This window comes from Anomaloglossus baeobatrachus, chromosome 1 (assembly GCF_048569485.1).
Source record: "Anomaloglossus baeobatrachus isolate aAnoBae1 chromosome 1, aAnoBae1.hap1, whole genome shotgun sequence".
In the NCBI taxonomy this organism is placed as follows: Eukaryota; Metazoa; Chordata; class Amphibia; order Anura; family Aromobatidae; genus Anomaloglossus; species Anomaloglossus baeobatrachus.
Genome location: NC_134353.1, coordinates 179849917 through 179866056, shown reverse-complemented (window position 1 = coordinate 179866056; position 16140 = coordinate 179849917). Strand labels below are relative to the sequence as shown.

The following is a 16140-nucleotide window of genomic DNA, read 5'->3' as shown; positions in this document are numbered from 1 at the left end:
TTCTTTTTTTTCAGCCTCAGGATGTTCTGCTTCACCTCAATTGAGAGTTCCTTAGACCGCATGTTGTCTGGTCACAGCAACAGCTTCCAAATGCAAAACCACACACCTGTAATCAACCCCAGACCTTTTAACTACTTCATTGATTACAGGTTAACGAGGGAGACGCCTTCAGAGTTAATTGCAGCCCTTAGAGTCCCTTGTCCAATTACTTTTGGTCCCTTGAAAAAGAGGAGGCTATGCATTACAGAGCTATGATTCCTAAACCCTTTCTCCGATTTGGATGTGAAAACTCTCATATTGCAGCTGGGAGTGTGCACTTTCAGCCCATATTATATATATAATTGTATTTCTGAACATGTTTTTGTAAACAGCTAAAATAACAAAACTTGTGTCACTGTCCAAATATTTCTGGACCTAACTGTATGTCCTATTTCTCAGAAACGGAGGTACTGCAGTTCTGCCTGTAATGTAAATTCTGGATGTACGGTAATCACTTTATACACTTTGCTTGGCATCTACCCATCATTTTTTATCAGGATCTGATATCTCCGAGGCACAATCTATTCAAGCTTGGACATGATTCAATTTTCCATTAGTTCCCTTAGGGAAGCTGGATTTGTATGCTCTCCAGTCAAAGCCATGAATATTAGTAATGGAAAAATATTGCAAATGTTTATTTTTAGAATTTTCTATTGTGAAGGTGGCAATTATAGTATTATTATGAGTACAATACTGTGTTACCAGAGCAGGATTCAGGAATTAGATATGTGTAGTTTGAAAATGTTCAATTCCATATTTGAAGGGTCTGTCTCGCCCCCCCCCACCCCCCTAAACACAAATTAAACTTAGTATTCAGATGTATAAGTGATCCAGCCCCTATAAATTGCGTAGCTTTTAGTATTATAAGTAATCCTTACCGTTAGGCTCCAGAAAGCACAGTGTAATCAATGTGACTTATAGTGCTGGGTGCCCAAATGGAGTGGCCCAGAGCTCGGTACACCATTCTGCCTCCTGAGTTGGCATTACTCGACTACTGACTTGTATCTTGAATGACAAATCAAGATACAGTGAGGGGCTGAGTGATGCCAACTCAGGGGGCAGAGCGGCGCACTGAGCTCTGGGCCACTCCAAGGGGGCATCCAGCACCTTAAGTGATGCCTGAACAGAATCCTCCTGTGTGCGCAAATACTGACAATTTAGGAGCCACCATGCGCTCACACAGATCTGTTTTGGCTGCTCACCATCCTTCAAGTGTACTTGTGTAGCAAGCAACCAAAGAGGTTGATGTGTCCTCCAGCTCCTACACCGACTCTCCGCATACCCTGAACCTTCAGTGTATTCACACAGAAAGGAGAATTCTGCACAGACAACGCTCACTCTACAGTAGGCAAGCAAGCGCTGTCAATCAGAAAAAATTTGGGGTGCTAATTCTAGGTGCAGAATGGCGCACCGAGCACTGGACCATGCCATGGGTGCACCAATCACTCTCGTTTGGATATTGACTAAGCAGTTTTTTGTGGATGCAAAAGTTAATACACTAAAGGTATGTTTTACATAGGGGCTAGGGCCTTATATGACTGTGTACTTAGTTTAATTTGGTTTTGGGGGGTGACAGTCCCCTTAAATTTGGACTGTTACCACTTGGGGTTGTGTCCTACAGTCTGACACTGACTAGTCCGTGCTAATGTGTCAGGTTGTATAGGGGCTCAACCTTTCCCAAAGTTCACATTTTGTTCATGCATTTTCATAAAAAATAACAATGGAACGGCACAATACAGAATTCTATAAGAACACTGGTGTGATGAATGTTTTATAGATCTTCTAAAACAGACATGTCTGGTGAGCTGTGAAGCTGAAAGTATTCTAGGTCATGTGATTTAGATGACAGCAGCCACTTTTATCTACTTTTATGAAGAATTAGCATCAGGCCATAATTATGTTTTTTTGCAGGGATATGTATACAGACTGGGGAAGGGAGACAAATGACATAAGAGTGATATGTCCATTTTTCAGTACTGGTAGTGCTTTGTATGTGAAGAATGTGCGGAATTAAACTGTGTTAGAGACCACTGTAATATGCGCTGTTTTCTTTTAGTGGCTTTCCAAAGAAGACTGGCCGAACGGCCCGTATAGCATCTGACGAGGAGATTCAGGGGACAAAGGATGCCGTTATTCAAGATCTGGAGAGAAAACTCCGCTTCAAAGATGACCTACTAAACAACGGCCAACCGGTACTATTATGGATGATGTCCTCCTGCCTACTGTCTTTTCAGTGCAACTTTTATGACATTTAAAGTGGTTCTTTTGGAATATTGATGACCTATCCTTATGACAAGTCATCAATATCAGATTGGTGGGAGTTTGAAACCATCACACATTCGCTGCTACCAATTCTGATGGCGGCCAGATGGATACATTGAACAGAGCTGCACTGCGCATGTCCAATCAATATAAAACTGGTCACAGACAAACCGGGACAATTATTTCTTAGTATAATCATACCTGCGTTTACACATACTGTCCCTTCATAAGGAAATATCAAAAAAGAGAATATACTCCAAAATTCAGTCTAGACTAATCGTGTAAAACACACGAGGAGACTTATTCAGTTAAATAGAAAACGTTTTTTATTAACTACAGAACATACATATGTGATAATATCCAAATTACATCTATTGACACTGTAAGGCTGCTTTCACACATCCGTCTTGAGCTGTGTGGCTCAATCCGGCTGTGCAAGCTATGCAACGGATGCGGTGAAAACACCGCATCCTTTGCATAAGTTTTTCCCATGCGGCCCATCTGGTTTTTGCCGCTTGCGGCATGCTACGGAGCATGCGCAGTGGCAAAAACCGCATGCGGTGGCCAGATGCGGTTATTGCCGCATCTGGCCGCCATAGGCATGCATTGAAAAATGCGCCGCATCAGCCGGATGCGGCGCGATGCGTTTCTTTTTTTGCCGCACGAAAAAACGTGCCAGGCAACGTTCCATCCGGCCGCCGCAGCGGCTAAATCTGCCGCATGCGGCAAAAACCGGATGGAGCGCAAGGCCATGCGGCACTAATTAAAGTCTATGCAGGAAAAACGCAAACGGCAGCAAAAAAAAAAGGTTGCGATTTTCCTTCAAAGTGCCGGATTGTGCCACATTGCAGAAACCGGAGGTGTGAAAGCAGCCTAAGAGGTATATGTAGGACTACATCAAACCCATCCACACAATGACGGGCCCGGGAGCACCTCATATCAACACTGTGGAGTCCTGAACGTGCGTGTCGCGTTAGCTTCTTCAGCGGGGCACAGGCCAATCAATATGTATAGTCTGCTGCCAGTACTACAAAACATCTCCCATCCAAGAGACTACGAGCTGATCTGCTGTACCACACCATAGGCACTACACATTGAATAGAGCTGCTCAGATTGGGTCTGTTCAGTTCTTTTATCCAACTTCTGTCAGAGCTAATAAAAGCTATAGGCATGGGTGCCAGGTCTGATTGTGAGGATCCATCCCAAGGATAAGTCGCCAACATCATATGTTAGAGAACCTCTTTAAAGGGAACCTGTCACCGCATGTTCATAATACTTGCCTAAAGGTTGGTGCGGAGCAGACTGGTCGGATGGGCGTCTCCGTTCTCAGGGTCCCATGCCTCCTCTTTCGGCCATCTTTGTCCTCCTTCTGAAGCTAGTGTGGGTGACGCGTTCTAAGTCATCTACACTAGCCGACAGTGAGATCCTGCCCTGAGCAGGGCAGATCAAAGTATTGTAGTACACCTGCGCAGGACCTCACTGTTGGCTAGTGTAGATGACGTAGAACGCGTCACCCACACTAGCTTCAGAAGGAGGACAAAGATGGCCGAAAGAGGAGGCATGGGACCCTGAGAACGGAGACGCCCATCCGACCAGTCTGCTCCGCACCAACCTTTAGGCAAGTCTGCCTGAACATCTGCTGAAATTCTCTATTAGGGAAGGTAAGTCCCAAGTCACCTGCTTGGGACCCCTTTATGCGCCTCAATAATTGATTTTGCTGTTTCCTTTTAATTCTGATCGGATTTGTTAGTCTAGTTTCTTTGTATCTCTCCTTAGAAATTGACATATGAGGAGAAAATGGCCCGACGATTGCTTGGCGCTGACAATGCAGCAACAGTTTTTAACCTCCAGGAGCCAGAAGATGACTTGAATTCACAGGTACAAATTAATATCGGTTTCTCCTAAACTGCCCATTGACTGTATGTCCAAGAACAACACACATTTTAACTGAAGGGCAAATATGAAGGCCGCCTTCCCTACATCCCTAGTGGAAAGTGACTGTGTGCACAGAAGAATGATTAACAGGAAACTGATATTTCAAGGACATTTGAAATCAATAAATAAGTCACAGAAATAACCGTGTACGGATAAGCAGCCGCTAGTGACTTCATTATTACTTAGTTAATAAAGTAAGAGGTAAAAATGTCCTTAGAATTTTCGGGAGGAAGTTATGGCTCATGTGCTCCATGTGAATGCTTTATCCATAATATACATTTTATAGCATTAGACATTACCTTGTGCATGTGCACGGTCATATTATCCCTGATGGAAACCCCCAGAATTATATAGGAATGGCCTTGCCTTCAGGTTTTATATAGTTTGCATATACCCGCGTTAAAGACGTTGTTCAGGACTAAGGGTTTTTTTTTGTATTTTTCTTTTAATTTTTTATCTCGATGTGATGCATTTTTGTAATATACCTAATGAGTTATCTCCTTATGGATCTGCTTTTCTTTGCACAAGTCACGTGACCTTGACATGCCCGATTATGTGCCATCATGAAAATGACTTTTGCACTAAATTACTTGTCACCATAAGTGATGTGACGCACAGACAGGCTCACAGTGCATGGAACTACACGTACACCCTCAGCCTGCCCTCATTTGTCACGTCACTTATGATGTCATGTACATCGGGGTGATTTTAGAAGAAAATTTAGTCATGAACAACCCCTTTAAGTTTTTTGTTATTATTATATTAATTTTAACATAGTCTGCATTTAACACAGCTTGAATGCTAGCTGAAATAGATAAAAAAATCTAAGAGCAAGTACATCCTCTATGTCCATTACTTTTATATTGATGCCCAGATCTTAGGACAGGTCATTAATATCAGATCGGTGAGGGGCCGACACCAGACATTGCTGCCTATCACCTGTTTCTGGTGCCACCAGTGGCAGGATGTGATCAGTTCACTCACATTCGAATGAATAGAGGTGGATCTACAGCACCCCGCTTGCTGCCGATGTACGGTTAACTGAGCTGTGCTGTTTCGCTGATCACATCATGCCGCCACTGCACCAGCGGATCGGCGGGGGTGCCAGGTTTCACGTACTCATCAATCTGATATTGATGACCTATTCTAAGGATAAGGCCCCTTTCACACATCAGTTTTTTGCCATCAGTCACAATCTGTTGGCTCGACGGATCCGTCGCAGATTGTGGAAAAACTGATGTGACGAATCCGTTGAAAAAATGGATCGATCGCATCATATATACAGTGTTTTTACACCCCATCTGAGCATGCTCAGTTAAAAAAACGGAATCCGTCATCGGATTCTGTCATTAGATGGATTACTACGGATCCTTGCCCATAGGCTTCAATTCTACCAAACGACGGACGGTGACGGACGTAGACAAAAACATTTATTTTCTCCGTTGTCTTCGTCCAACGGACAAACCATTTTGGACGGATCCGTCGAACGACGGATGAAACGTGAGGCGATCCGTCGCAATCTATCACTAATTAATAAAAGTCTATAAGAAAAAAACGCATCCAGCGGCATCAGTCGCCGCATCCGTTTTTTTTTTTCAAAATTTGACGGATTGTGACTGATGCAAAAAATTGATGTGTGAAAGGGGCCTAAGACCTCAATATAAATTACTGGATAATCCCTTTAAGTGTAATCTTCTGCACCACTTTTATTGATCATATGGCAAGACCCCAGAATACAGATCCTGCTGCTTTTGTAGAGGATCCCTCAACAATCCAATGTGTATGATTGCCAGCTAACTCTGACGTATGGAAATTTTCATGGAAAAGAGGATCAAACTCAGAACTCATGCCAAATAGTCTACAGCTTTTAGATTTATTGGTTTAGAAAAATACTCCTACACCTCAATGATGTGAATCTAAGCTATCCGTAGGAGAAGAGCACATGGCAATACGGTAACCATTTCTATTCTACAAGCTTTTACCTTCTTTTCTACCTTTTTGCAGGAAGTTTCCTCTGTTTCCTCTCTTGACGCTTCTGTAGAGAGCCCTCTTGACTTGCAGAAGGTTACTATCCCCTGTCAATTCATCTCTGCACTTAAACTGATCTTTACTCTCACTAAACTATCTATACTGTGTTGATTTTGCCTGTTTTAACATGTGATGTTATGAGAGTGACTGTATTATTGTGTGTAACCGTCAGTATTTTGTTAAGAAAAATGGTTAATTCTGTCACTTAAAACTGAATTAAAAAACTGTGTGAAGAAGGCATCAGTGTTCATGATGTGCCCATCACGCATGCTATAAAATGTTTTATTTGCATGACGCCACTGTTTTGTTTAGCTTTGAGTGCGGCACCAGCTAAAATCCACCTGTATTGACTCAACCTTTAATAGTGTCCATACATGAACTGGTTTTGTATGTATGTATGCCATGAGTCATCCCCAGATAACCATTTGGCGTCTGATCATTTTCCCCATGAAAAAATCTGCAGCAATAGAAAGTCTAGGGGAACGCCGAATGACATAAATACTACTGGCAACAATCACACAGTAAATACCTGAAATTCCTCATCCAAAAATAGTATAATAAGGTGGTAACATAGAATAACTGTTTTCATCAGTTTTGCTTTTATAAAAACATTGTATGCCTATGTACATAGTAGTCCTATTATGTGCATTACATATACCGTCTGTGCTCCATAAGCAAAATGTAGCCTGGCTGTACTATTCTTGTCTGGTGATATTTTGTAGCGGAGATGAGCAAATCGATCAGTAGCATCCTGGTTCGGTGACCATATCAGTATTCCTTGACTGCTGGACGGAAGCCCCATAAAACGCCTTATACCTGACGTCCTACTGGCGCTTCTCCTACTTATTAGGCCCAGTACGACATCATAAGTGTATCACACCACTACAATGACCTACAAATCCTAAGAAGTGCTTGGGATTCCTGCAGGTAGGAGGCGGTTCACAGGGCTCCATCCTTTGGCCATGGAACTGATGTGGCCGCTGGACCAGGGTACACTACAAATTTATTCTCTCATCTCTGTTGGGGAGCCCAGGTCCAATCATGGAAATACTGCAGCATTCTGACAGTCAATATCACAGTTAGCCTTATAACAGGATGATGGATTGGCAAATCCCTCCGACCCCCTTCACAGGTCTGTATAAAAACATGTATATGTGACACATTGTTCGTTTTGACAATCCATGTTCATTTTTATCACCCTGTGTACATTATTAAATCCATGTGTTATCTGGGATGGATATAGAAAATTTACAAAGCTTCTCTTAATCTTTCAATGATAAACATGTACAGCACACGGAGGGCACACCGATGCCATCCATGTGCTGTAGATGTTTACACAGACCCATATACTTGTATTGGCCCATATCATCCATGCTACCGGAAAAAGACAGACATGCCTCCTTGTAGTTTGTGGGGGCACCCAGTCTGTGTGAAAACATTGACATGTGTGCTGCACCAAAGGTTATAATTGGGTATGTGTTGCATCTGTGAAAAAATGCCATGTGTATGGATTCCACACGTGCTGCAAGCAAGGTGTGAAGTGGGTCTTCATTTGAGGGAAAAGTCAAACCTTATGGTAATGGCCTTTATCAGCACATCGTGAGATGGGTGGCAGCAGATGATCAGCTTTGAATAAACATGATTTTGCCATACCGTGTCATGAGGTGTGTATGCTATTTGCTCTTTGCATCTATATGTGACCACCCCCATGGTTGTGATGTCAAGGTGTTGGTAGCATGGCATGATGCCACATGTATCGGAAACAAGGATGTATGAAGGGGGCCTTTGAGGGAAAGATCAAACCTTATAATGTGGCCTTTATCAACATATCGTGAGATGGGTGGCACGAGATGAACAGCTTTAAATAAACATGATTTTGCCATACCCTGAGATGAGGTGTTTATGCTATTGCTGTTTGTGTCTATATGTGGCCGACCCCATGGTTGTTATGTCGGGGTGTTGGTAGCATGGCATGATATTGTATTGTAAAACTGGAGTCGTACATAGAAATCAGTAAAATCTGTATGTCTTATCCCCATGATAATCGCTGCCCGTGGCGCACAACCTCGCCCAGACCCGTCACACTACTTACCTGCCTTGCGACGTCGCTGTGACCGGCAAACCGCCTCCTTTCTAAGGAGGCGGTTCGTTCAGCGTCACAACGTCGTCAAAGCTGCGTCACTGAACCGCCGCCCAATAGAAGCGGAGGGGCGGAGATGAGCAGGACGAACATCCCGCCCACCACCTTCCTTCCGCATTGCGGGCGGGAGGCAGGTAAGGAGAGGTTCCTCGTTCCTGCGGTGTCACACGTACCTATGTGTGCTGCTGCAGTAACGAGGAACAACTTCGTTACTACTGCAGCAACGATATTTGAGAGTGGACCCCCATGTCACCGATGAGCGATTTTGCACGTTTTTGCAACAATGCAAAATCGCTCAAAGGTGTCACATGCAACGGCATCGCTAAAGCGACCGGATGTGCGTCACAAATTCCGTGACCCCAACGAGATTGCTTGAGCGATGTCGCAGCGTGTAAAGCGGCCTGAAGGCAAACCTATCCACATATCCTTGCATAATATTTTTTTCAAAGTTTCCGTTATCTAACTAATGTACATTTATCAGCAGGATATAATAGAAAATCTTGCGGATGGAATGAATCATCTCTGATTTTATAATTCAGTATCTTAAAAAATGAAATGGCACGTGTTCTGCTTCAGGAATGTACAGCAATATTACTCATGCCCCTCGCTCTACCTCCTACCCTCACAGCCATTATGCGACCCTCAGCGTTGGTCTGCTGTACATTCCTCTGCTGCACCAGAATGGACCCTAAATGTGAGACATCATGTAATATAGGCGCCTAGAGAGCAGCCGTTCAGATCAGTTATTCCTATGAAACATTACAGGACGGCTCCTGCCTCCCAGGCTGACATAACACTACACATTGTTTTCTCACAGTGACATTTACAGGCCCATAAATACACACACTGTATACTTACAGACTAAGATTTCCCTTCATCCCTTTCCCCCGAGATTACACATCATCCATAAGGTGTGACGACCAAATGTGAATGTCAGAAATGTATCTTTTGTTTTTTCCTGTGGGCAAACTAAAATCTACCACACGTTCTATTAGACGCCGGCAGGATATTTCTCGTATGGATTGCAGTGCTGGATGTGATATAAAGCCCTGGTGTTAGATTTTCTGAATGAGGGGCTACCTTGTGGTGAAGCTGAGTCCAGTGTGATTGACGCTCTTGTTTTGAGTCTAAACTTTCTTTTATTTTAGGCCTTTACCAGGAGTATGAAGCAGAAATAACATCTAATACTTGTTAGCTTATTAAGTAAACTTTTTCTTCCAATCTGGCAGGAATATAAAGTGTCCAGCTTCGAGCAGAGACTTATCGGCGAGATCGAATACCGTCTGGAGAGGTCTGCTGCTGAGGAATCAGATGAAGACGTGGAACATGGAGAAGACTTTGCAGAGGACGGCGATCCTCCTCAGTTTGAGACTAAATTGAGGCATTACAAGATATTTGAAGGGATGCCAGCTACCTTCACCTGCAAAGTCACTGGCAATCCAAAGCCAAAGGTAACAAAAGCAGACCCGAATCTCTGTAAAAGCTTGAGGGACTCTGCTGCTTTGCTAGTTTCTTTAAAACTGATGTTGAGTTTTTGCAGCTACCTCCACTCATATCTAAACCACCTGTGAAAGTTAGGCTTAGTGCCCGTAGACAATGACAGGTGGCACATAAAATGTGTTGAAATGAAGAAAAAAAAAAAAGGTTAACATTTTTTCGGGGAGAATTGTATAGAACAAAACAGCTTCTGCATTCAGTGTACTATGCATGTCAATGTAATCATGACAGGCATCTTCTTGGGCCCCTGGCTGCCATCAAGTCAGCAAGTAGTGGAAATTCCTTTCCTGATCCAGCAACACGTCCGAGATAGATGTGAATTAAAAATTCATTTTATTGAAAAATTGTTAAAACACCAATCATCAGAATGACATCCAAAAAATGTTTTCTTTAAAAAGAAAGCGTCTTACGCGTTTCTGGCCATTGTGGCCCTTAGTCATAGACCTTTTTAAAGAAAAAAATTTTTGGATGTCATTCTGATGATTGGTGTTTTAACAATTTTTCAATAAAATGAATTTTTAATTCACATCTATCTCGGACGTGTTGCTGGATCAGGAAAGGAATTTCCACTACTTGCTGCTTTATATTCCTGAACACGGAATTCATATCCCTGCACCGTTCTGGGTCCTGGAGCCAGGTGAAATAATACTACGGGTGAGCTGAAAAAAACTTTCCTTTCCTGCCATCAAGTCACCAGCACCTTTAGATCATATTCCTGGGAGGTCAACTGATGGGATGACAGCAACGCATAATCATGTTGACTGAGATTGTTTCATCGACGGACATATCATTGGTGCAACCTGTGCAGCCACACAGGGACCTAAGGGGTAAGGGGGGGAGGGGGGGGCATTTCTTCTCCAAGCAGGTGGAATTGTGCATTATGATTAGTTCATGGGCTGCAAAGGGCCCATATATTGTTTCTGCACATGGGCCCTTTCTGTCTGTGTCCGCCAGTTGGTTGTTTGACTGATAGGGGCTCCTATTCTCACCTTATCTCTGTGATACGTTTTAGATATTGCAGCAGTGACTCCAGCATCTATGCGGTTATATTAATTAGATCAAAGCCATTAGAGTTGCCTATTATTGATGAGGAGGGCACATATTTGTGTCAACCCATTGACTAAGTAGTACATCAGTCCGTGAAAGCTGTATGGACCTATAGCATAATAGTATGTCATGGTGCGTGAACTAGTAATATGTCCTGGACCCTGAGGAGCAGAGAACTCCGAGAGCAGCAGAAAGGTGGGGCAGGGCTGAGGGGGTGGGGCTGAGGGGGTGGGGCTGGATGGGTGGGGCGAGGCTGGCGGGGCGGGGCTGGGGGGGTCATCAGTAGAGAAGAACTGTATGTCTTACTGTAAAGTCTGTGGGCCATTTATATGAAAGCAGACCATCCGTTTATGCAGTTTTTATAGATTTATATTCGTTAAGAATTATATTCGCTGGGAGTTATCAGTATATGACTATTTCTTTCTTTGCTGGTATTTTGTTTGTATAGTCAGTTTCCTAATCTGGCATTCTTTTAGAGATAGGACATTAAAATGCATTATAAGCTTACCTGCCAATAATAATACATTTAATACCAAGAGGAATGTGTAACTAGAATCTGAGCGGCATAAAGGCCCGACTCTGTGGTAAGCAGAAATGGCAGAACAGAATTCAGAATTGGGCTTTAACCATGGATAGGTAATATTGGTAAAAAGTGAAGTTATCCCCAGTAACCGAACAAACCCCTTGGAGAACCATAGCAATAACCCTGATTGATTGCTGAGGTCTCATTCACACGTCCATGAATCATGTAAATGTTCTATTCGAGATTTTAATGGATAGAACATATACACATTAAAGGCTATAGAGCTACTCACATGTGTTATTTTTCTTTTTTGCATTGTGTGCACACAAAAATACTTATGGAGAAATGTCCATATTTTGAGTCCTACATGGAAATTACCCACACAAGCCTATGGATTCGTGTACATTATGGAAGGCATCCATATACTGTCCGTGATTATCATTATAATTTTTGAAGATTTTTGTTTATTTGCTTTATTCCCTCCCTTTGAAAAATCACTGATCAAAATCTAATGGTAAAATGTGACACACAGACCAAACACCATTGGAAATCTGAAATAAAACACTGATTCATAAAGGTCCCTGTTTTTCTATGTTAGAAGACCTAAAAGAAAACCTTTTATGTAAATGTTTTCTGTAAAACAGTTTCTGCAGATTCTTGGGTTCAGGATGTTTGAGGATGGAGAAAGCTTCCACTGATCTACTACATACTTGTAAATATGAGTTTTAAAGGGCTCCTGGGTGTTATTTACCTGCAGATATAGAGTTAATCGCAAGGTAAATTGCATTTAAACATTGTGTAGCCAGCTAACTGGGGCAGCGGCTACAGGGAGAAAATAAAACCATAGTCTTCTTTACAGCCGCTTGTTTGCAGTCATCAGGACAGTGAAGAGAGAGGTAACAGTCACTGCTCATTATACAGCACTCATTCCCCAGCACTTAGATTGACAGTCAGCTCTGCAGCGTATGTGTGCTGCCAGTGTAGAGCAGCAAGTCAATCAAGTGCCAAGGAATTATTACTGTGCCTTAGGGGTGCTTCACACACAGCGATCTCACTGCCGAGTTCGCTGCTGAGTCACGCTTTTTGTGACGCAGCAGTGACCTCATTAGCGATCTCTCTGTGTGTGACACTGAGAAGCGATCTGGCCCCTGCTGCGAGATGGCTGCTCGTTACACACAGCCCTGGTTCGTTTTCTTCAAAGGCGCTCTCCCACTGTGACACACACAGATCGCTGTGTGTGACAGCGAGAGAGCGACAAATGAAGCGAGCAGGGAGCAGGAGCCGGCGTCTGACAGCTGAGGTAAGCTGTAACCAAGATAAACATCGGGTAACCAAGGTGGTTACCCGATATTTACCTTAGTTACCAGCCTCTGCAAGCTCTCACGCTGCCTGTGCTGCCGGCTCTCTGCACATGTAGCTGCTGTACACATCGGGTTAATTAACCCGATGTGTACAGCAGCTAGGAGAGCAAGGAGCCAGCGCTAAGCAGTGTGCGCGGCTCCCTGCTCCCTGCACACACAGCTAAGCGGTGTGCGCTGGTAACTAATGTAAACATCGGGTAACCATACCCGATGTTTACCTTAGTTACCAGTCTCCGCAGCTTTCAGACGGCGGCTCCGTGCAAGCGCAGCGTCGCTTGCACGTCGCTGCTGGCTGGGGGCTGGTCGCTGGTGAGATCTGCCTGTTTGACAGCTCACCAGCGACCATGTAGCAATGCAGTAGCGATCCTGACCAGGTCAGATCGCTGGTCGGATCGCTGCTGCATCGCTAAGTGTGAAGGTACCCTTAGTTCTCCTTCACACTTCTTGCACGGTCCACATGAAAACACGGATGTGTGACCAAGCCTATTGATTTTAATGGGTCTACGTTTGTCCGTGTCTTCACTATGTGTGAAAAAAGATGTCACACGTACCAGAAACACAGATATGTGAAGGTGGGCTTAAAGGGAGTCTGTTAGCACAGAATGACTTCAAACCAAGCACAGGCGCTTATGCATCATGGTGCGGCTAATGATTTCAAAACACCTTCCTATCTGCTTGTTTTTTTTATCTAAGGCTGCTTTCACACTATGGTTTTTAACTGTAGGTAAAATACCGCAAACCACATTTGACAAGATCCTGTGTTTTCAAAGTGCAACGCATGCAACTGCAATTGTTGTTTCACCGGATCCTGGATGCATCGGGACACAGAATTTATCGGCCGGCACTGGAGTCAGCTGATCGGGAGTCAGCTGAACTCTTGATCTCACAGCCCGCACACGCTGCGATGGATGCAGGTTAACAGCCGTTACTACCTGCTGCCGATAACGTGTGACCGTGTGCGGGCTGTGTGGTCAGGAGTTCAGCTGAGTTCAGATCAGCCGACTCTAGTGTCAGCCGACAACTTGTTCTGTGTCCCGCTGCATCCATCGCAGAGTGTGTGGGCTGTAAAATTCAGCTGAGTTCGGCCGGCATCGGAGTCAGCTGATCTGAACTCTTAACCGTATAGCCAGCAGAACAAGTAATCAGATCAGCTGACTCCAATGTCGGCCGATTACTTGTTCTGTGTCCCGCTGTATCCATTGCAGCGTGTGTGGTCAGGAGTTCAGCTGAGTTCAGATCAGGTGACTCCAGTGCCGGCCAAACTCAGCTGACCTCACAGCCAATGGATGCAGCGGGACACATAACAAGTAATCTGCCGACACTGGAGTCATCTGATTACTTGTTCTGCTGGTCAGGAGTAGGGATGTGAGCAGTAAAATGCTCGGGTGATCAATGGGAGAAGCCCATGTCAATTTTTTTTTTTAATTCATTAAGGGGTAAAAAAAAAAAAAAAAAAAAAATGATGCGTGGGCTCCCGCTGCATTTTCTATTGCTAAGGGTAACCCAAGTAGTTACAGGCTGCTAACCTCCACTGCTTGGTGTTACCTTCACTGGCAACGGAAAATCCAGGGAAGCCCTTTTTTAGTTTGGTTTTTTTTTTTTTTTTTTTTGCCCAAAAACTAAAAAAAAAAAAAAAAAACTAAAAAAAAAATGACATGGGCTTCGCCATATTTTTGTATGCTAGCCAGGTACAGCAGGCAGCTGTGTTTTGCCACAAGTTTGACCCAGCTATTAATAATCTCCAATAAAGGGTTAAAAAAAAAAAGAAGACCTCACACAGAGAAAAAATATTTTATTAGAAATAAATACACAGACACATTTAGGGACTCCATCTTTATTAATCCCTCTCACCCCTTCACGATCCTGGTCTTCTGTCTTCTGTCTGAGAGAGAGAGAGATTTCTGTGCTGACCATACCAGGCTGCTTTCTGGGCATGCTCAGTACAGACAACAGGATCCTGTGGTGACTTCCGGTGCAGACTGCAGAAGAATCCGGCGCCCGTTGAAAGACCTTGCAGGTGCCGCCGCAATCTAACGGATTCATTAGCATGCAGTATTTTATCCGAGGACAAAAACGCTGCAAGTAGCGTTTTTGAAAAGAGGTAAAATACCGCAAAGCAACGGCTCCAGTGTGTGCCGGACGCAACCGCATGTTGCCGCGATTCCATTGCAAATACATTGAAATGACAATGCATTTGTAAAATATCCGGTTTTGCGGCAAAAAATCCATTTGTGCCACAGTTAAAAATCCGTATTGTGAATGCACCCTAAAGGGTGCTTTACACACTGCGACATCGCTACCGATATATCATCTGGATCACGTTATTAGTGACGCACATCCGGCGCCGGTAGCGACATCGTAGCGTGTGACACCAAGGAGTGACAATCAACGATCGCAAAATCGTCCAAAAACGGTGATCTTTGACATCGTTGATATCGTTGCTGCTGCAGGTACGATGTTTTGTCGTTCCTGCGGCAGCACACATCGCTATGTGTGACACCGCAGGAACGACAAACATCTTACCTGCGTCCACCGGCAATGCGGAAGGAAGGAGGTGGGCGGGATGTTACGTCCCGCTAATCTCCGCCGCTCCGCTTCTATTGGACGGCTGCTTAGTGACGCTGCAGTGACGCCGAACGCACCTCCCCCTTGAGGGAGGGATTGTTCGGCGGTCACAGCGAAGTCGCTGTCAAGGTATGTGCGTGTGACGCTGCCGTAGCGATAATGTTCGCTACGGCAGTGATCACCAAATGTCGCACGAACGATGGGAGTGGATGCTATCGCGCTCGACAAAGCTAGCAATTGCTAGCTATGTCGCAGGGTGTAAAGCACCCTTTACTGTAACCCTGCGTTCCCTGAACGATGACTAGACATGAGCGCCTGTGGAGAGATTAAATCTTCATTTTCTCCTTGTAGCCACTGCTCTAGTAAGCCAGCTATACAGGATTTATGCGGACGTCACACGATACGATCTATCGTGCGATCGCACGAGCGATCGTACCCGCTCCCGTCGTTTGTGCGTCACGGGCAATTAGTTGTCCGTGGCACAGAAAGTCGTTAAACCGCCATCACACGTAATTACCTGCTAAGCGAACATCCACTTCCTGAAGGGGGTGGGACGTTCGGCGTCACAGCGACGTCACACAGCGGCCGGCCAATAGAAGCGGAGGGGCGGAGATGAGCGGGACGTAAACATCCCGCCAACCTCCTTCCTTCCGCATAGCCGGCGGGAGCTGCGGGACGCAGGTAAGCTGTGTTCATCGTTCCCGAGGTGTCACACGGAGCAATGTGTGCTGTCCCGGGTACAA

At 44.4% G+C, this 16140-nt stretch overlaps 1 protein-coding gene across 2 annotated transcripts in view; it reads left to right on the top strand.

The window, feature by feature from the left end:
- The window catches only part of PALLD (palladin, cytoskeletal associated protein), a 551568-nt gene that overhangs the window by 490431 nt on the left and 44997 nt on the right, over positions 1 to 16140 (top strand). For both annotated transcript variants that reach the window (XM_075347256.1, XM_075347263.1), the window contains 3 exons: positions 2096 to 2231; positions 4078 to 4179; positions 9634 to 9855. In XM_075347256.1, the coding sequence (XP_075203371.1) occupies positions 2096 to 2231; positions 4078 to 4179; positions 9634 to 9855 (460 nt within the window). The remainder of the gene's footprint in view (positions 1 to 2095; positions 2232 to 4077; positions 4180 to 9633; positions 9856 to 16140) is intronic.